The sequence below is a fragment of the Labrus bergylta genome, chromosome 9, assembly GCF_963930695.1.
Source record: "Labrus bergylta chromosome 9, fLabBer1.1, whole genome shotgun sequence".
In the NCBI taxonomy this organism is placed as follows: domain Eukaryota; kingdom Metazoa; phylum Chordata; class Actinopteri; order Labriformes; family Labridae; genus Labrus; species Labrus bergylta.
This window is the reverse complement of record NC_089203.1, coordinates 24629728-24656894: the sequence shown is the minus strand read 5'-3', so window position 1 is coordinate 24656894 and position 27167 is coordinate 24629728. Positions and strand designations below refer to the sequence as shown.

Sequence of the window (27167 nt, the reverse complement as noted above, 5' to 3'; positions counted from 1 at the left end):
GTGCAGATTCAAATATAGAAACGTATCGACATTCTAACACTTCTTATAACACACATGCAGGCGTGTCGATGTGTGTATCACACACAGCCTCGGCTCAGTTGATGTGTGGTATGTGTATTTGTGTGTATTTTTAGCCTGAAGTCGTAGCAGTTGTTGTTTTCGGCGTCAGGATAACTTTCATCCAACTTTCCAACAGCTGCTTCACTTTCTGTCTCTGCATTTTGTGACATCATGACATCATGGCGCTGTGACGTCACCTTCGAATTGTCATGAGACCATATTTTAAACTTTGGTTTGATACCAGAAAAAATCAAAAAATTATGATCATTTATTGTTTTCAATTACTGTTGCCAATGCTTTTGTGCAATTTAGTGTGCAGGAATTTGCCTGCAATTTTTCAAGGATTTATTCCTCTCCTACACCGCAGTCTTAAGAAACTGATGTAGTTTTTGAAAGTCTCAGTACTTTTCAGTGCTGTTGATATGTTGAAATAACAGAGAAAGTATTGTTTTAAACCTCACATCATACTGTCAGACTCTGCTCTTTAAAAATGAGGTGATGTTAAAGGTTTGACGGGCGATTCAGACGCTGTTAAAAGTAGAAACACTTGAAATGTTATCTGCAGGTAAAAAACACAAAAACAACCCCTTCTCCTGCTGGTATAAATTAAATAATAGTAAGAGATCTCAAGAAACAAAACACATTTACTAATTATCATAGGAAAATTGAGTAAAATATAATGAATGGTTTATGTCCGCTAAGGGCTTATATGGTTATAACAGGTATATTTTATGCACAAGTAAGTTGTAATTGTTCTCTTAATTGAAGTTAAAGTAGGCTATTTCTGAGGTAAGATGTTTTATCTTAACTTTTAAACTTCATTTTATTTACTTGAAGTTAAACGGTTGAGTAAAAGACAAAGTTCTTATTTACACACATTGCCCCAAACAGCTTTTTTAATTCATTTAAAAAATAACTTTAAAAAAACAGATATAATGTTTGAGCGTTGGATTCTACAAAGTGTTCGTGAAGGTAGCACAATTAAACCCCGCCCCCTGTGCCCGGCGGTCTCAGCGGTGCGTTCAAGGAGTTTTTCACAGAGTATTTGAAAGTTGTCAACAGAGGGAAGGAGAAGGAGACACAAAAAAAAAAAAAAAGAAGAAGAAATAGAGGAAGAGTAGCGGACAGCTTGAGCGGCACCGACACCGACACCGAGCTCGGCGGAGGAGGGATGGGCTGCAGCCACAGCAAGGTGAGAAACACCGACACTTAAACTGGTAGGAAACAAAAGAAGTTCCGTTGTTTCTGGCGGAGGGAGTTCATTAGCAGGCTGCCGGTGGCTGCTGCTCCTGCACGGCTACAAAACGTGCTGGGAATGAGCTCCGGAAAATAATGAACCGTGTGCATGAAACTTAACTTATGCAGGCTGAATGTAATTTTAAGAATCACCCAGAGAGCTTGGTGACAAGTTGCGGGCCTGTATTTGAAATAGCGGTAAAAACACCGTGAACTTTTCTTCTTTTTTTTTTCCTCCTCATTTGTGAACATCTGTTTTTCATCGTGTTTGAATCTGAGCTTTTTTTTTTTTTTTTCTCACGGTGCTGTTTGAATTTGGTCTCTGTATTTTTTAAAAAGTTTCATAACACCAATGACACATAAACGCACCACATGACCTTTTTTTTTTTTTTTTATCACCTTTACTAACATTAAAATCATCCTGCTTCGAGATAAATAACATTTTTAATAAATTAAAGAGGATTTATGATGGTTTTATCACTTAACATATACATTATAAAGCTTTATATTCATGTTAGAAGTTTTTATTTTTAGTTAAAGCCTACCATGCAGTGATTTTTAAAAATGATTTAAAAGGTCATTACTTTAAATGTAGCCTAACATTTAAAGTAAGATTTGATTCTTTAGATACTTTTTCGATACCAAGTGTTTAAGCGATACATTCTCAGTTATTTTGATGGCAACTTATGGAAAAGTGCCAAAGCTAAAAAAAAAGATTAATCTATTTTATAAGACCGGTGCTTTCAAGAGAAATTAAGAATTTGCAGGCAAGCTTATGCACTTTGTTTAAGTTGTTCAAAAACATTGTTTTTTTTGGCATTTGTTTCCTATATTGTTAGTATTTACTATAATTACATCAAAGTTTACCATTCTGATATCGTAACAACCTTATAGTGCTTTACTGGTTCTCTGGTAACATGAATATATAAAATGAACAGGCCTAGTTATATTTAAACATATAAATCTCTGCACTTAAATCCTGCAGGAAGTTGTTATATTTTATGAAATTAATTTATCTCAGTTTTATTTTTAAGTGTTGTGTTTTTAGTATCTGCGCTGCTGGATGTAATGTCAGTTATTCTTCACCACAGAGGGGAAAAGTTTGACAGCTGTTGTCTCCCACCGGTTATTGATAGAAAATGACGGAGCCACGCAGGCTCCATGTGGGTCAGTGGTTTCAGAAGAGAGCAGCGGGCTGCCAGTGTTTGGTTTGGGTTTGATAACATTTGATCAAGTTATTGATTTTTTATCATTTCACATCTTCTTTATCTGAAACAATTCAGTCTGAAGATTCAGCTCTGGTCCGACATAATTTACATCGACTAAGTCTTGGGTGGAAGTTGTTTTAACTCTTTAACCGCACTGCTTCACTAGAATTACAAAGAAGTGGGCGCATGTGTCCCGACCAGACGACGATGATAAGACGACAGGTTCTGAGATTGCAGTGTGAAGAACTCATTCAGTTGTTTACACGTGAGCTAATGCAACCAGAAGAACTACAGACTGTTTCAGCCTGGAATGATAGGATTCACCTTTGTTTTTAATTGCCGATGTTGATCCTGTGTTCATGACTCAGGTGTTTTGATGACAGAAGCACTTTTAGGATGTGTTGCGTAACAGGAATGTAGTAAATCTTTGATTAGCTCAGAATAGAACAGATTTAGAGGCTCAGAGGCTGAGCTGCTGCTGCTGCAGGAGATCAATGACACCGACAGCAGAGACACACCGAGGGGCTTAAATTAGGGGTCGGCCGATTATCAGGGGCCGATATGTTGCATTTAGCCTGTTATCTGTTTTACAGCTAATAAAACGAATAAGTAGATGGAGCGTAATGCAGGTGTGTCTTTCCCTCTGGGTGTGTTTTCACCACTCTCTCACATAATGTCCCGCCCACAACACCATCTGATTGGCTTGATGTCTCACCAGTAATATCCATTTATAATGGCGTTGAACAATTATGATGAAAGCAGTTTTTAAACATGAAGTTTGAACAGGTCGATAGAAATCCTGAAATCTGCCAAACGCACACTCTCAATCTGCTCGTCACGTGTGTGTGAACGCTGCAACGTTTACAAGTTTCACAGCCAACATGTGGAGCTCCATCAGAAGCAGAGTCACATCACGTAGCTGCTTTATTTCACTTAGCCTGATAAAAAGAACACATTCTGACAGCTTCATTTAAATGTTTGAATGTACAATATGTCTGATTATTCAGTTTTATACTGTAACATTCTTGATAATGAAATCTTTCCAAACTCTCCTTAAATGTCGTTAGCTGAATATTTGGTACAATAATTAATTAGTTAATCTGTCATATATTTAGACTAAATGATTAATACATTAATTTTGATAAAAAATAAAATTCTATTTAAATATTTGCTTAAAAGTAATAACTTTACATCCAAATAATAGCTGGACAAATCAATCGTGTATATTTTTAATTTTGCAGCTGTAAACATGATGCAAACATTATGAAGTATTAAAGCTGTAGATAGCACCGGAGCTCGTGTTTTCTCTGCAGGTCTTTTCTCATGTCTCGCATTGGTCCAGTTGTCTCGGAGCCAACAGATGGCGTGCAGATCCGCAGGTCTTTGAGGTCACAGTTTTCCACAGACTTGAACCTCCAAACTTGTAAACCTGGACTCTGGAGTTTATGTCTGAGCTGTGTGAGGTGTGACACGAGCCGACAGCTTGTTTAAAAGATAAAAACCAAAAGAGACAGTGTGAGGAGAATGTTTTCATAATATACATTAGACTTAAAGCTTGAAATCCTCTGAAATTGAAAGGGGGGGGGGGGGGGGGGGTTCTGCTTGTTCAGTTTCTGACCTTCAGGGTTTGCAGTCACACAGTCTACTCTGCTGCTCCGTGTACACGTTAGCACACATTACATTTCAACACCAATAGGCCGATGGACACTATGATGGCAGGTGTGGTCAGATGTTCAAAATGTCCCACGTTGTTGTGATAGTGATGAATTAAAACGTCTTGTGGCATTTGAGCGAGTGTGCAGGCTCATCTTCTTCTTTAAGTGTCGTAGAAAACTGATAATAATGAGAACTAATGTGTAGCATCTCGTGCCATAAAACACACATTTTGTAATACTTTTAAGGACTTTAAATCAAATAGAGAAAAAAAACCCTCATATTGCAGAAACAGGCTCCAGACTAAAATATTAATGAATTCCTCAAATGTTTGGAACATAAAACCCTCTAATCGTTTCAGATAGAAGCCGGTGTATTTGGAGGAAAAAAGACATTTTTTATAGACAAACTGTAACAAAGATCCACTCAGTGTTTCTTCTTGGCTTCATCACGTCTCATGATGTTCATCAGTGAAGAGGATCACATGACCTGAATGTGGATGTTTGGTCATGTGATAATCTGTTGGCCTCTCGTGTTGGCTAGTATCCTCATCAGTGAACTTTGAGTCTCCTCATATTGACCTCATGTATTGGCAGAGATTGGACTGCATTACTGCGGCTCAGTAACGAGTTGAAACCGGTTCATCTCTAATTGACGGATGTAGGACTAAGGTTGATACAATGAGATCCTTCTAACCATTGTTGATTTGTCTCTCTCTCTTGTAAAGTATCAGAGTATGTGTGCTCTGTGGAACAGGACAAGTGGAGCTGGAAATATTCCTCCAAAAATGTGATGATAATAGTCCCCTGCTTTCTTTCCCTCCCAAAGGAGAATCAGATTAAAGTAGTTCATGGAGAAGAGAGCGCGACTGAAGAAGACGATGTATCTGCATGTCACAGAGACGGAGAAGTTTCTATGTCACATATTTCTATACAGTGTTGTTGTTCTTTATGTCACAAAACAAACGTACAGTATTTAAAGGCTCTCAATCAAAACAATAACAAAAAGACAATGTTGAGGCTGGCGGGGAATCATGGGAGTTCTCCTCCACCCCTGATGAAAACGAACGGGCAAAACCGACCTGAGGAAGAGAATCTGTTTACAGACGATGTATCTAAGTATCACTTACATGACGTTTTGATCACAAACAGCAGCGGCACGGCAGCTTTCAGCGGCAGCTCCCGCTTCCTTATGCAGCGGTCTTTGACGTTACATACGGTGTTTCCTCGGCAACGATAAACATTTTCTTGTCTGTCATGGTGGCCGCCACAAGACACGTCCCATTACAACTTTAAAATGAAAGATTTCTCTGGTTTGATAACTGTGGGAAATATTAGAGGTAATGCAAGTACTCAACAAAAAAAACAAATATATATAACAGGTTTAGTCAATTTTTTATTAATTTAGATATTTTAATGCAAACATTGCCATAACATTCTACATATTGTACCTTAAGAAAATAACTATTATATTTTTTATTATTTCATTTCATATTGAAATGATTATTATTGTGTTACATTGTGTATATTTTGTTTTCTGCTTTGGCAAAATGTGCAACCCAAGCATTTTGTCTAAAAAGGCACATGAATAGAAAAAAGAGAAGTTAAAGGTCCGCAAATACAGATGTTTCTGAAGTCCTTTTGGAGTTTCATTAAGATGTAAAGTTACTCTTACATACCGAGCAGAGGAGGAGAAACTGTTTTTATTCTGCAAAAACATTTCAGCAGCAAAACCTTGACAGTGTTTCTTTTACAGTTTCACCGGTGTGCAGGAGTGTGACTGCAGTTTTTGGTACAGAACGAGGATCAGTTATTGGGTGTGTAGGACTTCTAATGATACTACTTTGGTATCAAAACAGGTAGCTTTATCGTTTAATTTGTACTTGAATGATATCAAGGTCTAAAACTCTCATGCGCCACAGTGTGAACCAGTCAAAACTTTGTATTCACAATTGAAGCCAGGAGATAAAACGGGAAGTGTATCAAACCAAATGAGGTAACCTGTTGTACTGTGACTCAGGCTCCGTGCGCAAGTGAACTCAGGACTCAGGACTTCAGGAGGAACCTGCACGCAGAGCGGAAGATTGTGATTCAGAGGTGTTTATGAAAAACAGCGTCATGTGAATCTGATGTGACTTCATCCTGTTCCAGATCCTGAACCACGAGGCCTTCATGGGACTTTATTATTTTACTGCAAAAGTCAGAATTTATCTCAGTTTCTCCCCTAGCAACGGGAAAACACAACACTGCAGCTTAGATACATCTGTGTGAAGGAGACATGAGAATCAGCCTGAGGTGAAACAGAACACAGGCCTGTGTGTAAAAACACTGTATCAGGAGAACAAGAACACGCTCTGCTTCATTGTTTTTAAAGATGTATTTTTGGTTTTATTTGCCTTTGAGAGATAGGACAGAGGAGAGTAGCTTCTTTTCCACCAAAGCCAGTTCCAGAGCTGGTTCGTAACCAGTGCCTAAACTAGCACCAGTTCTTTTTGTTTGGACGGGCATCTGGATCTGGTTCCAGAGTAGCACCAACTCCCTGCTGGTCTGCAAGAACAAAACGTATTGTATTCAACACTAATGTCCTCTGCAGTCACAACCTGTTTGAATGATAAACTCTGCACTTATGTGGCTGGTTTTAGAGATGTATCAGACGTTTCACATATCGTGCTACAAGCTTTTGTTCTGTGCTACAAGACTGTCAACCTAGCAGCACTGCTATGGGCAGTAGATTTAACATAGAGCCCTGGAAAGGTTACTAAGTGACACTACACCACTGTCTGTGTGCAGAGTTTACAGGTTGCAGAAAGCGACACAAGATGAATTAACAGAGAGAACTTTTAACGAAGAGGACCACAACCACTTCCTCCCGACCCCCTGCAGGGCCCCAATCCCCCCTTTTGAGCACCGTAAAGTGTGTCTCACTTCACTTCCTCTCTCAGAGCTGCGGTTTGGAAACTGTTTGGAATCTAACTTTACTGAGCAGCTGTTAAATCAGGAACTTTACCCGAAATGTCAAATTCAGCCGATGACGTCACCTTCAGGCTCCGTACATATCAGAGAGCGACTCCTGTACCGTCCTCTGATAACTCAACATCACTTCATTGATTATTACTCTATTACACAGTGATATTGATTTATAAAACCTCATAACCGATGACCATCGGGTTTTATTTCCTGACCTTTAGAGGCTTTTGTTTTAGGTTCTGCTTTATATTTTTAAAACAGCAGCTCTGTGTAACTTCAGCTGTAGCCATGTTAGTTTGGAAGTAATTTTCTTATTTAGAACGGAGTTTACGCTCGTTATGTGAGATAACACTATAGGATTGTGGGTAGTGTAGTTCTTTCCCCTGAGATCTCGAATAAACCACGCTTAACTTCAAACAAGTTTGATAAACCTGTTGTCTTCTAGGACAAAGCCAAGCCAGCAGTTGAATTATTTACAGTATTAACGCTAAGCAGAGAGGCTTATTGGTATAAACATCAGGACTTTTAAGGATCATTTTGTACCTTTAAACCCAAGTCTCAGTTTTTGCAGTCTTTTCCAAATAAAAGCAGCAAAAAGTTTACTAAGGAGACGGAGTTGGATTTGGATTGTAATGTTTAACGACGATGTGTTTCCTCTTTCCTTCAGTCATATCTCTGTCTCTGGTCTAAAAAGCCTTTCTAAGAGCTTCTAAGAACTCTTTCATGTTTTATTTTTAATGAAGTTAAACTCGGCTTGTAAACCTTCAGAGGAAGCAGAACAAAGTGAAACTGAAACCTTTAGAGGTTCTGCTCATTTTTAACGACGACATCGCAGCCAGTTCCTCCTGACGGTTTGTCCTGGTGAACGTGAACAACACCACATGGAAGAGTTCTTTTCCCCCCCAGCAAGCGGTTAATGACACAACTTTAAAAAGAGCCGAAACTCATCGCAGAGAAGCAGAAAGTCTTCATTCTGCAGATGGAGCATCTTTAAAGTTGTTCTCTGCAGCAGAGAGAGAGAGGGGGCGTTAAAGACGGAGCAGCTTCAGAACGAGCTTCCGTCCGCAGGTTGAACGTGAGACATTTGACACGTTGAAGAGAAATGAAAAAAGTGTTCGAGCTGCTCTGTTGTGAGTTTAGCCTCTTCGACAGATTCGTCGCAGGACGTTAAATCTCGTCCCGTCTGAACAAACTCTGAGGAAAATGTGAACATTTTGTCGTGTCGCTGTGATTTCACAAAGCTCCTCCTGCTCTCTGAAAGCAAAGCTCTTCTTAAAATGAAAATAGAAACAAAGTCAGGGATGAGCTCACTGGTGTAGAAAATGTCAGTGTGTGCATGCAGTAATTAAAATTCCTTTTTATGTTGCTTTTTGTGGTTTTCTCTGAGGAGGAAAACAGTCATTACTGCTGCACAGAGAGACATGTTTGTCCCCAACAGCATCTGTCACAAAGGCTGCAGCGAAACGTGCTTTAAAACAGCTGCTGTCTTAAATATGTGAAAGATTTGTCCCCCATATTAAAGTTACTCATCCTGTAACCGTAAATCTAGGTGATCTGTTTAACTCGTTACCTGGGCAACAAGTCCCGCCCCATCTAGTATATGATTGGCCTCCTGGAGTGCAGACATGCAGAGCCTTAACGTAAATGTTCACATACTTTCCTGCGTACATCGCGTGTGATTGGAGGATTCCTCGAGAGGGAGCACCACATAAATCAGACGGCGTAAATCTCAGAAGTGGAGATGATCTGTCGCAAGATATTTTGGCACGCATGTTTGTTGGCGATGACACATCATAGTGCGTGTCTTTGCAGACCTGATCTATTCACTTTTCTTCAAAACTTTCATTATCTTTGACAACATCTGGTCACATCAGCAGAGAATCTGTGAATCATTTACAGATTTCAACAATTGAACATTGTTCAATAAAAGGGAATGTTTCCTGTTTTGATGCTCTTGCAGACTCAGGTCAGAGTTCACATTTTATCATGTGAATGTGCTCAGTCAGCTCACTGTGTGTGTGTGTGTGTGTGTCAGATTTGCTGATTTATGCACTATATCTCCTTCTGTACCTGACACATACTGGTTTTTGGTATTTTGGTGGGACGCCCAGTAAATCTGAAGAATTTGGGTACGACTCAAGCCGCCTCGCACGTAGGTCGACTCGGTGTTTCCAGCTCATGAGGCAATAAATTTAATATGAAACCCTAATTAATCAGACAGGAATTCTTTGTAGAAAACAGCTCTTAGTAACAAATAAAACCACTGTGTTAATGATAGGTAATAAAAGAAGGAGAGGAAATACTATATGAGCAAATAAAAAAAAAACACAAAAACTGCAGGTGTGAACAATTTAAATGAATGCTACTTTATAAATATACATCATCCACGATGTGCACGGTAATCAATTAGTTAACTGACAAGTCCACTCCCGTTTGCAAAACCCACGGGAAAAAAGTTTCACCCAAAGTGTCGAAGACATCAAACTTGTTGCAGCGCATGAGAGATCACATCACCACGCAGCACTACACGCCCGAGTAGTGATCCTGCATCATCACTCAGTGATGTTACGTTAGCATGTGGTCTACCTCTGCTGAGGTCGGTTTGGTAGTTGATTGTAAAATGATGTGACTTTCACGTTTATAGTGGTTAGTCCAGTTACATCACGATATTTCTCAAACAAACTAACCCGATTCAGGCAGCAGGCAGACCAACAACTCCTGTGTTCAGTAAGGTCAGGTGTGTTTGTAGAGAGTGATGTAACAGCTGATTCTGTTTAAAATATCTTCTTCCTCTCTAACAAAAAGCTCCATCTCTGTAGGGATTCTCTCTGTGATGTTGTCAGACTCGAGAAGAACAATCTGAACTTCTCAGTCATTTAGACCCCAAACATACAGTAACAATAGTTTTTATTGGGTTGCCTTTTCAAATGTTCATATTAACATATTAACTTGAATGGGACAGAAATGATTAAAGCTGCATCCATTCATGAATTGAAGACGTAACTGACCCGTTTTTTGATAATCAACGGATTGTCTTTGATTTTTCAAGTAATTAAATCAGACATTTGTTTTTGGGTTGTTTGTTATTTTTGACTTTGGAAAATTGTGTTAAACATTTTTCACAAATTGAATAAGATTTCAAAATAAACAATTGGTTCTGCAGATGTATTGATCACAAACATCTCGGTTAGTTTCCACCCTAGTCAATGTGTATTTGAGTGTGTTGAAAACGTTTAGCTTCCTCCTCTCTGAAGATCCTAAGAGGGGGTTTAAGCAGGAAACTCTTTGGCTCCTCCCCCTGAGGTTTAAACCAGCCAATGAGATGATTTATCTCTTCAGCAGATACTAACCTTTCTCTGCGAGTTTTCTCTCTCTGTGTGAAATGAGACGGCACAGTCAGGTTTTTCTGGACAGTGAAGTGCTGTACAAACAGAGAGGAGCCTCGGCTGTGATTTATGACCTTTTGAAAAGTGAGGGCCCCACTACGCCTGCAGGAACACATGCTTCTCCTCCTCCTCCTCCCCTCCTCCTCCTCCTCCTCCTCCTCCTCCTCCTCCTCCTGCTCCCTCTGAACCCAGTGAGGTGTTTCAACCAGATGTATTTATTGTTTCAGCTCCGAGTTAGAAACAAGTTTGAGTCCAGTTTGGGTTAAGGTAACGCACACTTTTGGTTGACGAGCAGGATACGAGTGAACGGGAGAGCGCATAAATGTGTTTTCTTTTCTGTTTTTAAACACAAACCAATGTGGTGCACACTCTAGACTACACCATTGATAGTTTCTTTGTTGTAGGGAATATATAATGGGGTGGCCTTCAGTTTCCACTAGAGTATATTAAATCAACTCATCAAAGTGCCTACACAATCTGACAGCAGACAGTCCCTTCTATCCGTGCTGTATACTGTTAGGACTGTCTGTTCAGTAGGAGCACACAGTAGGCTGATATGTGTTCCTACTTTGTCTGATTCATTCAGTGTGGAAGTGGCTTCATTAACCCGCCTCATGTTATTGACACTCCAACTCAGATGTGATATGCACGATGGCTCAGTAAATAATACAATAGTTCACATTGCATGAACACAATTTAACATTTGAATGGCGCGGTACCCGAACTGGCCTCATCCATCCTTTTTGTCCCGTCCCCCCCCCCCCCCCATCCTTCTTTGTTTTGATTTGGAGGCCCTTGTGAAGTGAAGTTTTCACAGCATTGTGGGTGTTAAAATACTATGGAAGCGATTAGTGATCAGTACTGCGTGTTCTGCCCGCTCGCCTCATTCTATAAATATTACGTTAGCCTGTCTGGGAGCTGGAGTCTGATGTCACTTTCCTGCGCCGTCCACTTTGCCATTTCGTTTTCGAGTTGGTTTGAATTATGATCACTTTGTAGCACCGCAAGTTTGAAAACGAAAATTAAAAAAGCATTTCTGTTCATGCATTTGAATTTTCAAATTAGCTTTATCATTTGAATTCTGATCACTAATCGCTTCCATAAAATACGTACAACTAATTTCCTTAAAGGATGCATCCAAACCATACTGCACAAAAACCCACAAGTTAGTATCTGCACTCCATACTGAACTGTGACTTTTCGGAAAGGGCCCGTGTCTGACAACGTGTTACACCTTTTCTACCCTGTCCAGTTGGCTGAGCAGAGTTTAGAAGTGTTTATTCACAGGGTGTGTGTTGAAGGGTTTCTGGGTGTGATTGTTTGACCTCACAGTGCTTGAGCAATGTGAGAGTCTGTGAGGCAATACAGGGAGCATTTCAGTGTGTGTATTATCTAAGCTTTGGTCTGTGTGTGTGTGTGTATGTGTGTGTGTGTATGTGTGTGTGTGTTCAGAATGAGGCCTGCAGTGTGTTCTTTTACCTCGTGTGTTTGTGGATGTTTGGATTCATGCCCAAGCTTGCGTGTGTGTTTTCTGCTGACCAGATTTAGACGAAGGCTGCGCCTGATATTCATCTAAACCATATTAATCTCTTTGAAAACACAAGTACACGTAAACTATCAAATCAAACACAAACAGAACATTATTACAAGTATGACAATGTTGAAAAAGGTTAGTCCATGTTGTCTGGACATCTTCAAAATTTGGAATTCCCAATCTTCTGTAGGCTACCGAGCTTAGCTGTGATTAGACAATAAAATGTGTGTGGTTTATCTATCTTTAAAACTAGTGTCAAATGATTTATTTTTAAAAGTACAATTAATCACTGAATTTTAATTCATCACATTTTAAATCTCTTTTAAATTCTACTATTTTACAATTCAAAACATTTGATGATATGCTTTTATTTTGAATAATTGTAGTGTTATAAGCTAAGGGTACTTCCTGTTTGGAGACAAACCTGCTTCTATTTTGAATAAAAAAAATTAAAAAAAAGATCTTCTGGGAGATGGAAAGTTACTTCATTACCTTAACCCCTGAAAAGGGAAAGGCGGATGCTGAGGTACGACCGGAGGACAAACGCAATGTTTAAAAAAGTTCACTATTTTAATTTAACTACTGTGTAAACATTTGTTTTTTTTAATAATCAGTGTGTGGCAGAAACTCTGAAAATGAGCTTTACTGTGTGTGATTCAATTCTCTGCACTTTGACCTGACGCGATGCTGTTGATGTGATGATGATGATGATGTCAAAGGATGGACTGCAGGTCAGCGTGTCTTGGGGAGATAAAGGAGAACATGAGGTGTTTTCTTTTACTTTTCTGAAAGCACCAAAACAAAAAAAAAGTAGTGAATGAACAGGAGGAGCATGTGACACTAGGTCAAGTTGCTGTATGTAAGTGTCCGTCAACTTTACACCTGCTTCATCAGCCACCTGATTATCCTGTCAGGATAGTTTGGACATGCTGGGCATCGTGTCTTTGAATTCAATTCTTGTGCAGCACACAGTCGAAACAAAAAGTAACTTTAGGCATCTTCAACTAAATTAAGTTAGTCCGAAATTATGATATTTTTGCTATAAATGTTTTGTTCTTACTGTGGGCTATAAATGATTGTTGCATAATTTGATGGTGACGGTCTGATGGAGTGAGTGGGCGTGTCCATGTTGATACGTTCTAAAGGCTTTGTTGAAATTTACACTTCAGCCAAAGCTCTTGGGTTTTTTACCCTTAAAAAATTTAGGAACTATAAACAATGCGTTCAAATTCATGAGTTGTGTTAATGAGAAGTGAGTGGACTTGAATGGTATGGCTTCACAGACATTCAGAAAGTTCTGTTTTTTTATGCAGTGTTTGTGCCACTGCAGAAACATGGGAGATGCTGCTCTCGTTTGATAAACACATGTTCAATTAATGTGAGTTCGTGGCCTCTCATGGATTGTTTGAAGTTATTAAAGAAGTTATTTAATTTGATTACGCCGGTCACTTAGGTTGTTATTGGAATTGATAGTAACTTGAAGGTGTGTAAGCGTGAGCACGTAGTACAGGGCGGCACCCCTCAGAGAAAATACGTTCCCAATGCGTATGGCCATGAGAAGAATGAGGACTATCTGTTGGTCATTTTTTATTCATCAGTGTGAGAACACAGTCGTCCTGCTGTCCTGAGTCGGTGTTTGAGCTGCAGCTGAAGTTATGTAAGAGAGGAAAGAAAAGAGGGAAAGTTACAGCGTCAGTCATGTGGAGACTAATGAGAGACTCAGACTCCATCAGCAGCTTTCATAACGACCTCCCTGCTCCAGTTTAACAACCAGACCTGAACCAGGACTCTGCTGCCAGGACCCCTGTTTCATGTCCCACACACACTTCAAATAATCTCTGTTGATATCAGAGATTAGTCGTCTACAGGCTGGAACATGTGAGCTAATAAAACTAATATTATTTAACCTTAAAGCTGATGTTATTATTTGATAATAATACTCACATCAATGGTATGAATGATCTATTTAAGGCATATGGGATTTTTGGGGCCGATACTGATTTTAGGGAGAACATTTTTACATGGATAAATAGATGGATGGATGGATATAGATATTCACACACATGTTGTGTTAATCTCTCAAATGCAGTTATAAAACACTTGTCAAAAAGGTTTTTAATGAAGACGATATTTTTTACAGTTGAACAAAAGTCTTAATTGGCCAGAAAAACAATAGTGCACTATTTCAAAATAAATGATACACTAAAATTGAATAAACCGAGTTCTATCAGCACATTGGAGATAACATTAGCTGATGCCAATAGTCACATGATATTCTAATATCGGCCATTATTATCGGCTGATGGATTTATCGGTCGGGCTTTAAAAGATATAGACAAACTTGGTAAGTTGAAGTGATGGACAATTACTTTTCAATTCTAGAAATTGCAGCCCAAAATTCTCCTTTAAATGTCTTTTTTGTCCCACCTTCAGTCCTTAATGTGCAAATATTTACTGAACTATCAAGTAGGATTGTCAAGACACAAGATTTTTAGACTTCCATTTGAAAACTCAAACAATGGTTTGGTGCTATTCCGACAACATTCTCCCCCTCTCTGTCGTGGCTGGTTGGTTATTTGGTTGTAAATATGACTTAAGGTCTGTAGTTTTTTTAAAGTGCTGCCACTTCAAAATATCATAGATCGTTTCATTTTAAAAACATGGTATTGAGAATTATCTATGTATCGAAAATTTCAACAAACACTGTCTGTTCTGTGTTTGTGAAAATGTCAATAAAACACTTCTTCTGTTTTTGTCGTTCAGAAGAAAAGCAAAGGCAAGAAGGGAGGGAAGACCCAGAAAGACAACAGCCGCCAAGATGAAGGAGGTGAGTGGTTTCAAACATATATTTATATCAAATATCACACTGTGGGTTTTCTCTGACTGCTCTCTGCGTCCCTTTGTTCTCTCACTACCTCTTTCTACATCTTGTTTTTCTGAACGTCATGAGAACCGGATAGAAAACGAGATGACACTTTGAGCTCATTGAACTTCAGATTAGTTGAACATTTATAAAATAAACTGTTAACTTGATTAAAAAAAAGAGTTAAACATTTATTTTTAATTTAAAGTGCTGCATTGTTTCACATCATAAGGGTCTGTTGCTGATTTGTCAGTGCATGTTGCTCATACAGAACAGAAGGATAAATGAACTCTTAGAGGAAACATGTTGGAAACTTTCAAGCATCACAAGTGAAAAGGTGAAAAGCTGCTGCAATGAAAAGTTATTCAATGAAAAAAGGTTACGATGATTGTTGGTTGAAGACGTTATTTGAGATCTTTATGTGCTGCAGAAGTTTCCCAAAAAACAATTCTTAAACAGTTATAAAATCTAATCCTTTAATTCCTTGGAGATTTCAGTAAACAGACGTGTGTTGGAGATAAATCACAGGTAATTCAGGTGTGTTTATCTTCTGAGGTTTGGAGTTTATGTGAGTGAAAGAACCATCTGCTTTGAAGGAGTGACTCAGCGCTGCCCGGCAGACACTTAACACTTACTGTCCCCTGGTTTCCTCTTGTTTATGAGCAGATTGTACAGTTTAAAGAGCAGAACAGAAACCTCTCATTTTAAACAGGATGGTATGAACTCTCTGTCGTCATCTTTCTGTGAATCACTCACCATGAGCTGGATTTACAGCGCAGATGTTTGAGCACAAACACTGAAGATAGTCCTCATTATCAGGAACTTCCTTAAGGTCTATTGGTTCTCTACACCATGTGTTTAAAATTGATTAAAAAAAACAAGGTGTAAGGCGTTTTTTTTCCACAAAAAGTGCAGTACAGGAAAACTAAACACCATTGTGCGTGTGTGACAGCCTGTTATGTCTTGCATAGAGCTCCATTGTTGTCCAAAGAACTATTAAAAACAGATCAATGAGCCACTGTTGCACTCACGCTGCAGTTTTATTAAATCAATCCCACATACACCGTCATGCTGACCCAAATACTCAGCAGAGCAGTGAGTCCAGAGGAACTGGTACTACTGTGGATCAGTTCTGTAGATAACAGGGGGAACATGGAAAGACTGTGCAAAGGGGCGACTCATCGAGGGAAAAAAAGACATTTCGGATTTGATGGTTGCATCCAAGTTATGCAATTATGTAAGACTGCATGAAAAACAAGCAAGGAGAGAAATCTAAAAAGGTAGCTTAAAAGTAATGCATGAAACAAGTTAAGGATATATTGTTAATGTTGTTCAATAAAATAAATTGTAACTTCAGAAAAATCCAGATTAAGTAATGGTTATGATGGTTAGCTCAAAGTCATGGCACAAAGGTTTCAGTGGTTTGTTCAAGAAATAAAGAAGGTATCAGTGGTTTGTTCAAGAAATAAAGAGGGTTGAATTGGTTTGATACAATAATCCAAATAAATGTTGGCATTGTATTTTGATAAACAGCTAGAATTAAGAGTGGGACAAAATATCAACATGGCAGTATATCGACGCCCTCACTTGTGTAGTCCAATTACTGATACGCTGATCCCAAATACCCTTACTGTATCAATAAATTAACTGAGCCTTTACAGAGCTACTTGGCGGTGAGATTGATTACCATGAAGCGAGTTACTGTATTTGGTCCACAAGTCCCAGCCTGCTTCTGTTAATCATCCTGGAAGATAAGCCAGACGTCATTTGAAACGCATGATCAGCAGGTAGACCTGTTGTAATGGAGATGCAGATCCATTCCTGCACATCGCCCATGTAACTGCTCCAGACGCGCTGCAAGCGAGCACATCCACTTCGTGTTTCCATTATTTGATGAAACTTGGAGAGGGGAGAATTCAAGTGTACCTGATTGCTGTGCCAAAAATCACTTAAATTGTAAACACTGACACCCGCTCTGACACGAGGAGGCGGCGTTGCCTTTTGATCAGTGAGTGTGTGAGACTGCTGGCTCTGCTCTGGGTGTGAAAGCGAAACAAGCAGAAGACCATGGGACTAAAGCTGAGCTGTTTCAGTCTCAAATCACAATGTGACGCTAATATTAAGTACCCACTACTGTGGCTGATAGGTTGAGCAATCTGTGTTTTCTCGTGTACACTACACCCAAGTGTGTGCATTCAAACAGATGGTGGCAGTATGGCAAAAAAAAAAATCCCCACTGTGGCAGAACAAAATCCCACTGCTGGTATCTTTTAATTTTAAATGTTTATTTCACATGAGATGCACAAATCAGACACGGGGTTCTGAAATGTTTAAAATGTAAATCTTTAACAATTCGTTTCAGAAATCCAATATTGTCCCCATTTCTTTTTGGCAAAACACATGACTTAGATAACCCCACTAAGATCCCACTTTCTCTCTCATGATTGAATCAATGCAGCAGTATGACAACACTTTGATTGGAAGTGGAAAAACACAAACTTGTGATGTATTTCAGCTGGTGATTTTCCATTTTCTGATTTTGTTCCTCCTTTGTTTGACTCGTAATGATCACATAGCTCCGATGTTTGTGTTTAACTGTCAAACATCAGAATAAAAACAAACTAAATCTGCTCTTTGTCTAAAAATCAATTCAACATGCAGACAGGCTGAAACCTGTTTTTACATCCAGCTGAACTCTGATTATTAGAAAATACAGAAGCAACAGCAGCCAGAAAATACTAACAGGAATAAAAGGGTCTATTGTCTGAAGAAGTTAGTCATGTTTATGAGCTGTACATGATAACATGCACATTTTAAATATCCATGCTGTCATAATATGTTGATAAAGACTCTTCATAATGTGCTCAGAGAAGGTAATGTTCAGGTTTAACAGTTTGAAAATAACCCTTAATATGTTTACGACAGATGACGAGTTTAAGTCCACACTGAAGACCTTATGAAACAGTGTGTGTGCCTGTGTGTAAGCGTGTGTGTACATGTCGATGACATAATCGACAGATTGAATTCAAATCACTATCAGAAACATTTCCTGGATGTTTACCTCTAATTTTTAACACTTTAACTCCCAAAGAAAGAAGGAAAGAGAACACCATACTGAAGGCTGCCACAACAGATTATTTTGATAATTTGCTTAATATTTATTCATGTAAAATCAGGAAAATATTCAGATGAAGAAACTGAAATCAATGATTTGTTTTCCTTTGAAATTCCTTCCAACTCCAAACAGATTATCAATCTATCAATTGACTTGACACTAATTGATTTATCGACACAGCTCTAAGTACTTTCTATTTGTGAGGGTAGTTTATCTGAGTTCTCTACTTGAGTTCAAATTTATGGCCTTAAGTCTTCATTTTGGTCCTTTTCTTTAAAATACACTTTATTTACTCCACCACTTATGACAGAGAATAACTGTACTTATTACTTCAGAATGTTTCATAACAGCTTGTTATGTTCAGATTAAGAATTTTTTCTCAGTCCATGAATGCAGAGATTCATCTAGATGAATCCATAAAGTCTATAAAGGCAGAACCTAAGTCGCATGAAATGTGAATGTTAAAGATACAAATGTTCAAAACTGATTGATGTCCACTGCTCGATTGTTCAAGAATGTTTGATCTAGGTTCAAATTATCCAGATTTCTAAATCCCCCTTTTTTGCTATCCAGGATCAAGTCATGCATCCTACTTTTGTCCCAGTAAAAATAATGCTTTACAAACTTTTACACATCTACGAGTGCTCTAGATGTGACAACATGCTTCACTTTGTCCACAGGGGGGCGCCAAAATTCACACAAACTGAAAGCTCTAAAATTAAATGTTTAAGTTTGAATTTGACCCTATTTGATGGACTGTTTTAAGGGAACAAAATCATTTTTTTACAACCTAATTGTCGTCTTCATCTATTTCTTCGCTGTAACAATTCAGCAATTCAAGAGCAAAATAAAACGACCGTCTAAAGTTTTACCCACACTTTAAACATCTTGTCTGTTTTCCCCACTCCTTGTTTTATCAGAAATATTAAATACAAGGTGTGTTTTTCTACTCTGCGTTTGTGTCCGTCTGCAGGTAAACGTATGTCTGGTGAGCAGGACGTCTGTCTGGAGAAGCAGCTGGAGCGCTTTGAGTGGCAGCTGAGGATTTTAAAGGAAGTACTCTCAGCGAATGGGAACCCAGAGAGGGCGGAGCTACTGAAGGACCACGCCGATGTCGAGGTGTGCGCCCTCGTCCTGAGCGTCCTGGATAAGGTGAGGAAACCTGATTAAACCTCACTGATCCAGCGTCGAACAGAAATAAATAGAGAATAAATCTGATGGAGAACTTAAATTAAATAGTTCATCAAACTCGTGAAGATCCTTTGCTCTTTCTTTTTTTTTATTCCACACATCCAACACCTGAGTTGAAGATTAAAGTCAGACATCATGCTGTTACATATGACTGTAATTTAATCAGCAGAGGGAGGAAAAATCTGCTTCACTATCAGAAACCCAGCCAGAGAAGTTATTCATGGACTTTTCACTTGGCTCAGACTACACCTGGATCTGCAGCCAGGAGGTTATTTTCTCTGCAGCGGCCATTTTTAACCTGGCTGTGACATTGTGGAGCGTTCAGAAACACTAAAGCACTCTCTGCACTTCCACATATTCTCTCCCCTGATACATATTTATGCTAATTATCTCCAGCAGCAATGGGTTTGCAAGTCACCCCTCTAGTTCACATTTTTATCCATGTTCTGTCGTTTGATTCAAAGTAAAAACTTTCAACTTTTGCAAGAAAAATAGATATTGAAGGTCAAAAAGTAGACATACTAGATGGGTTGAAAAATATGTTTAGCACAGTTAAACAGTATATACTGGACAGGTAGAAAACATAATACTGCACACATAGTGGAATGTATCGCACTAATGAGATGATATGAACAGGAAAAGTAGGTGAATATTAGGGGTGGGATGATGTATTGGACCATGGGGTTTGAGTATAACTATGGGATGTGGTGGGGTGTCAGTTTAGATCGACAGTGTTACCTCTGGTTAAACTGATGGGATGTGATTTTCAGGTGAAAACAGAGACGACGGCTGATCTGAACGTGCTGCATGAACAGAAAAGTCAAAGTGCTACTGAAGAACACGAGCGACAAGTGGAAGGTAAAAAAAACACAGACTTATGAAAAACAAGAAATCCTTTTGAAAAAGTGTGATGATAGGGATGAGACCTGTGAGGTGTAACTTGTTCCTTTTTTTTCTTATCAAGCCAGTTTTAATGATTGCAGTTACACTTTTTCGGATAATTAACAAAAAAGTTGACATGACATGAAAACTCTGTTCTGGAAATATGAGCAGCTGTAGCTCCTGCTCGAGCTGTTTGTTAGCCAAACTAATTAATAAGTTAATAAAAAATATGGTTGGTTCTTTCTCAGTTTAATTACGAGGATCTTTCTCTTTCTTTGTCATGAATGACAGTAAGTGAAGAAGATTTGGGTTTAGAACCATTAAACGACCAAAAGGAGACATTTGAAGACGTCAGTTTGGGTAATTTGTTGGACAGATAGTAGATAAAACCATTAATGAATACATCAATAAAATGATTATAGTTAAACCATTAGTGTTCTTTTCTAACATAATGACTTATAATTACTAAATATTTGACATTTTTGTGTCAACTTTTTCGACTTTTTCTTCTAAATTTGGTTTCCTGCAGTTTTATAATGAACTAATTCAATGAAAAAGCCATAATTACAAATCAGACTCACAGCAGAGTTTGTGCTGAAAATGAATGCAAAAATAATTCTGCAAACTGAACTCCAGATTTGTGTTTCCTTGTGATGATATTGTTGGGATGAATCTGAGTTTGTCTCTTATGTCTGCAGAGCTGCAGAAGACACACAAACAAGAAAATACTGAACTGACAGAAAAGTTTCAGGCTGCTGAGAACGACCTCACGGTAAAAGAAGTTCTCGTCTTTGATTCAGTAAATTATTTACTTTAACATTTATTACTTGCTTAAGATTTCCTGCTTTAACATTTTAATTGTCTGTTGTGATTTTAGAGTAAAATAAGACAGCTGACGGCAGATCTGGAGGTTTATAACGAGCTGAAGAGGAGAGTCGAAGAATCAATGTTTAAGAAGGATCTGCAGAGAAATATTCAAGTGAGTTTGATCAATTCAAGTACAGTTGATAAGGTTTAATTTAGAACACTCTTATCTAATTTCTTACATAAGAGGTTCGGCTTTAACACATGGTTAATGTTATCACGGTAACAGAATTTTTAACTTTGATACCATGGCAACAAGAAGAGAAGTCCTAGTCGACCCATACTGGGTAATTTATCTTCAAAAATTACAAGCAAACTCATACACAGTCTAAATTGTTCAAAGATTTTGTGATTGTTTCCATACAGAAATGTTGCCATAATTTTGGGTAATTCATACAGTGTGCAATGACATCACAAAGGGCAGTAACCCCTAACAATAGGACATGGTGCAAGAAAGCCCAAGCAACATAAGTCCTTCTAGAGGGGCATGGTCAAACACCGCTTGAAATACTGCATTTAAAGCTACAGACACAGAAACTGAACGTTTTGACATCCTTACATTCGGTATAATTTAAGTTCTAGATGATGGATGTTTAAATAGATAATCTAAGCCTGCAGGATCCAAATGGATAACGTTAAAATAATGAATATAAGCAACAAAAATAAGTCTGGAAGCACTCAGACTTAAGTTCTGTCTCCCACTTCTCACCCTCTAGGCCCATGGTAGCCCAGGTGCATTCTGGGAGTCTGAGCAGGAGTCTCTGGTGTTTGTCATAGAGATGAAGAGTCAGCGTGTGCAGGAGCAGAGCAGGAAGCTGCAGCAGATGGACGCCTTGGTGGGTCTGCAGGACAAACAACTTTAGTGATCTGAGAACAGAGGAGTTTGCAGAAGTTAAATCTTCTTCTCCTTCTTCATCTCCTCCTCCTCCTCCTCCTCCTCTTCCTTCCTTAAATCTCTCAGGTGGAGAGGAACTTGTCGTTGGAGGATCAGATCGTTCACGTCCTGCAGCAGAACGAGGATCTGAATGTTCGGATAGAAAACTGTCAGACTCTCATTCAGTATGTGTCCATTCTTCTTCACTAACATCTACTCTTTATGCAGGACTCTGGCGCCACCTGCTGGTCCATTCACATATGCCCATTCTCATTATTTATTTACTTAAATTTTCACTGACATAATAATCCATCATCAATTGCTTGAGTAACTATCCAAGCCAGTGTCTTTTTCTTGTGTACTGGTTTTCTGGCAGGTTTAGACTTTGCTAAATTCACTTTATAACAACGATACCAAAAAATAAGCTGCTTTCTGCTACTAAGTGGATGCAACCAAGCCACATGCATTTCTGCTATTATATTATATTTTGTGCTTTATGTATTCAAATGTGATCCATTTTAAAGCATTCAGATTATTGGTTATAAGTCAATAAACACTACACACAAAGGCAGAAGGCTGTTTTGTGACTCAGTCTGACTAAAGTGACGTCAGTGTTTACCATCTATTGACGACACCTGCCCTCTACATTTAAACGTGGAGCATATTTTTGATTCTTGGGGGTTTTTTTGTTTTTGTTTTCTTGCATTGAATCTTGTGTGTTGTTTCACAGGCAGTTATCAAAGGAGCAGTTGGAGCTGAAGGTGGCGCTGGAGAGGCAGGCCATCACAAACCAGAATCTCTCTCAGGAAAAAGAGCAGCTGATGTTCAAACTGAGACACAGAGACTCGTGTCCGAACATCCACATGCCCACCATGATGCAGGAGATCGCTCCCAGATGATTGCATAAAGCTAGCTAGAAACGGCCGGTTTTTATTCACAAGGTAACATGCTGAGTCAGCCTGGTTCCCTACTTAGAAACTGGGCTTCAGGTGTTTGAACACCTGGAGAGAAACGAGTGGCTGCTCCTGGTTCACGTTCCAGGGCTCCAACCTGGATCCAGTCTACAACACTGCAGAACAACACAAGACTGTTTATTTCCCATTTAACTGCAACTCCACTGTTAATGTTCTAGTGCTGGCATGCAGCTACACCCACAGACTGCAATCCATGAAGAAGCTTTGCAACACCATTACTGCTGCAGCTATGTGGACTTAAAGCTGCTTCCTGTGTTCACACTGAACTGATTCTCTGAATATATGGTGAACAGGTTTGGACACACCAACCTGTAATCAGACAATGTATTTTATTTTTTAATTCCTTCCCAGTGAGGAGGATCTGTTGAATGACAGACAATCGAGACAGTTAAAGTGTGCTGGAGAGCCTTCACTGGTTCAGTCAGAACGTTTTGTTCCATTAAAGGAATGACTAAACAAAAAAGATTGATGGATGAGTGCGGCAGCACCCTCAATGCTTGGTCACACCAGAAAAAGTTGCACACACTGACTGCATATTAATATGAACAACGCTCCTCTGTTACTTTCCATTGCACATAAGTGAAGCCAAAATAACCCCTCAACAAGCGCTGACTTATTAACGTCATTTGGTGCCAAGACGTGCAGGAGCGATCAGAATAACTGCCAAAATAACTCCATGTCCCTTTGACTAGCCAAAACAAACATTTAACTTACCGCTTAAACGTCAAAGATCCCTCAGGTGGGTACAGTCCACAGCAGAATTTTGGGCCGTTTTTGAATGATTCAAGGAGTCACATTTGCCGACAGAGCTGTCGATCATGACTTTACAGCTGCTCTTTTTGTAGCAAATACAGTATGGAATTTAAACGAAACTACTCAGAAAAGTGAACACTGACATTAATCAGCATGACAAGAACTAATTACAAGAACTAATTACGTGACAGACTCCATGTTTGAGAAAAATGTATGTGACGTGTATTAACTGGCAGAGCTTATGACATATACTGCAGCCAGTCAGTAGGGGGAGCTTTAAAATCTTTTGGCTTTACTTGTGGCAAAGTGCGCTGTCCATTCTTTATATAGATGTTTTTTTCTTCTAAAGTAGTCAGCTGTTAAAGTGCCTGAGACTCGTATAATGAATAATAATGTCAACGTAAAGCTTGATCTTATGAGCCGATGTGTTAATAGAAATTCAGCTGTGACTCTACACTGACTCCACAACCTCCCCACTTTTTAAGGGAAAAGTTTGAAAAGCTTCACTATGCCTGAACTCAGCCTTGTTCAGTGGTGGTCAACAGGGAATGGAGAGCATTTCCCTTCCCGTTTTACAAAAAGTTACTGTTTTTAAGTTTAGGCAGCATTGACGCTTCAAGAAGTGCTTAAGTTGTTTTTGCATTAAGGTACTTGATGTACTAAGTGTTCTTCCAAGAATTACTTGATGTTATTTTTCCCGAAAAGTACAGATTTAGTGGATTTCTTTAAGCAAGCTACAAGTGATCCAAACATTTTCAATCTCCCTTAAAAGTTTTATATTATTTTGTTTATTTTAAGAATGTGCAAGTATCCAAAAAATATACCCATAAACCATGATGTCCTGCTAGAAACTTTGAGTATATTGAACCTGTGGATTTGCCAACCCATCAACACTACAGCTAAACAAAGCCTGTTACATTCTCAGCAGATTCAACCTTTTGGGTCTGTGTCCGCTCACACAGGTTTTTGTCCCATTTTCTCTGAAAAACCAAGAAGGTTCAGCGTTTTTCAGCACTCGGCCTCCTAAACGCAAAAATGCACCGCCACGCTCGTCAATGCACTGCTCCATTACCAACCAATAAAAATTGAGAAGGGGCCGGACTTCTGATATCCACTGTGTCAGCAACAATGGCAGATGTTCCTCTTTTGAAGGGTAACATTTCCAGGTCTAGAGCTTGAAAGAGCCAGAGCCAGAGCCAGAGCAGGATTTCTTTACTCTTTTTTTTTTTTTTTTTCCTGGTGAAATGTGTTGAAGAAAAGCAAACATTAAGCAGACATTCAGCGCAGTACCCGATAACATGCTAGTTGTGAAATAGAAAACTTTTGTGAGCTATCAAAAATCAAATCTAACAACTTTAATACTTCCTCTAGGGGCAGTTAGAGAAGGGTGGCTTTGTGAACTAGCTAATTACATTATATCAAACCTGCATCCTCTTAGAACTGTGGTGTAATTAAGAACTCTTCGGTGCTATTTGGCAAGTTAGTTCATTATGCATCATAAGCAACTATAAGCCCAACATTAACAAGCCAAAATAGCTCAAAGATTTAGCTAAGCTGCTACAAATTAGTTGAGTAGACTATAAGATTGCTAGCTAGCTGTTTGTTGAGGAAGTTAAAGCAGGTGGTTATTTGGCAGGATTATGTGGGTGGTGAGTAACTAATTACATTCTAGCTAGCAGGTCACAGGCTGATAATAGCATCCCAAAAAAAAATACTCAAGTTAGCTGGGAAGCCATCAGCTAGCCGGCATCATGCTGGTAGTAAGAAGCCAAAATGTGCTGAGGTAGCTGGGACGTGGCCGGTTATCTAACGACAAGCTTACGGCGGCTAGGTGACCTTTTTAGTCACCCAAAAGTTTTCTTGGTTGCCAACAGTTTGCGTATAATTAGATAATTTAAGACGTACTTTGTAATTTTTCTTGGACTCTGCCCTGCAGTTACACAGATAACAAGTCATCTTGGTGATGTAGGGAACTTTTTTAAGCTATCAATCAATCAATCAATTTTTATTTGTATAGCGTCAACTCATAACAAGTGTTATCTCGAGACACTTTACAAAAGAGCAGGTAAAATACCTTACTCTTTGTCTGTTAACATTACAAAAGAGCAGGTAAAATACCTTACTCTCTGTCTGTTAACATTACAAAAGAGCAGGTAAAATACCTTACTCTCTGTCTGTTAACATTACAAAAGAGCAGGTAAAATACCTTACTCTTTGTCTGTTAACATTACAAAAGAGCAGGTAAAAAGACCTTACTCATTGTTATGTTACAAAGACCCGGCCTATCCATCATGAGCACTTTTAGCAAAGCAGCAAAAGTTACAGTGGTAAGAAAAAAACTGCCTTACTGCGATATGTCAGTGTTGCTGGTTAGCCAACTTATTACATGCTATCATGCTTACTTTATTGGGTTTATAACAGTTAGGTATTTGGTGGCATAGAGACATTTTTAGTGGGCATGGCTGGTGACCTAACTGATCACCTTCAAGTTTTTAAGTATCATGCCAGAAATAAAAAGCCACAGCATGTTTTTTAAGTTTGCTTATTCAGCAATGGTTTCCTGAGTGTCTGATAACAAGCTAGCTTTTTTGGTGATGTAAGAAACTATTTTTTTTTATCTCCAGTGGAAGTTAATGTGGCTTATTAACTTACTTATAACATTCTAGCTAGCTATTATCATGCTGACTAAGTATGGTCGCCACCAGCGAGCTATCTGGTGGCATAAAGAACGCATTGAGCTATTTTGGAAGGCTAATGTGCCTGGTGATCTAATTACTTTCTAGCGAGCACACAAAGTTAGCCGGTATGCTCGTAGACATTCAGTTTAAAAAGGTTTATATTGCCTTGTACCATGACACTTTGCATTGTATACTAACAAAGCATGTTTTTGAAGTTTGAAGCGGCTCAGCTAAATGAATCTCTATTCCCTCGAAGGTATCCACTCTCAACGGTTGGCAATGTCACAGCGTTAACTCTTGTTACCCATTAACAACCAAGAGTATTTATTTTTCATGGTCAAATGAAAAGCATATTTCAAGTTTCAAAACAAGAACAAAAATCACTGTATAAATCGCCTTTAAAATGTTGTTACTTTTTAAATGTGAAATACATTTCCACAACAGTTTATTTTTTCACTTTTTGTTAAAGTGACGTTGACTCATGGGATGTCACCTTTTATTGCCAAAAAAAACAAAAACAAAAACATTTGTAAGTGTTTTGACAACTCATTCTCCTTATGCACTAGCACTTTGACAGTATTTTTACCAGGAGTTTGTGTAAGAGAGATTTTTCCATGTTGTATAGTTTTTAATTTTCTTTGTTTCTTACATGTAAAAACTTATTTCAACTTTTCTTTTGTTGGATTTTAGTCCAGCAGCTTTTTTCCATTTTTATTTTGGCTTGACTAAATAAAAAGCTTAAAGAAAAGTCACAAGTGTGAAGTCTGTATTGCATAAACTAAAAAACAACAACTTGACTATCTTGCAACCTAACTTTTATTGTAGCTGTTATAAATGACGTCTCCTTTCAGCCATTCACCATCAACCCAAGTAGGCTTGTCTACTCAGGTGACTGAGGAGCTGAGCCATATCCTGCAGGTATCCATCCAC

At 38.7% G+C, this 27167-nt stretch overlaps 1 protein-coding gene across 2 annotated transcripts; it reads left to right on the top strand.

Moving 5' to 3' along the window:
- The first annotated feature begins 1095 nt into the window (after positions 1-1095).
- ccdc69 (coiled-coil domain containing 69) lies at positions 1096-26986 on the top strand. 2 transcript variants are annotated; one of them, XM_020638364.3, is made up of 9 exons: positions 1096-1252; positions 14807-14870; positions 18995-19173; positions 19983-20070; positions 20793-20866; positions 20972-21073; positions 21675-21794; positions 21920-22017; positions 22563-26986. In XM_020638364.3, exons 1-9 carry the CDS (start codon positions 1232-1234, stop codon positions 22729-22731), a joined length of 915 nt encoding a protein of 304 aa, XP_020494020.2. In that variant the 5' UTR covers positions 1096-1231; the 3' UTR covers positions 22732-26986. The 2 variants fall into 2 exon arrangements, with proteins under 2 accessions (XP_020494020.2, XP_029133992.2); XM_029278159.2 differs by having other exon boundaries at positions 1107-1252; positions 14810-14870.
- Positions 26987-27167: the final 181 nt, after the last annotated feature.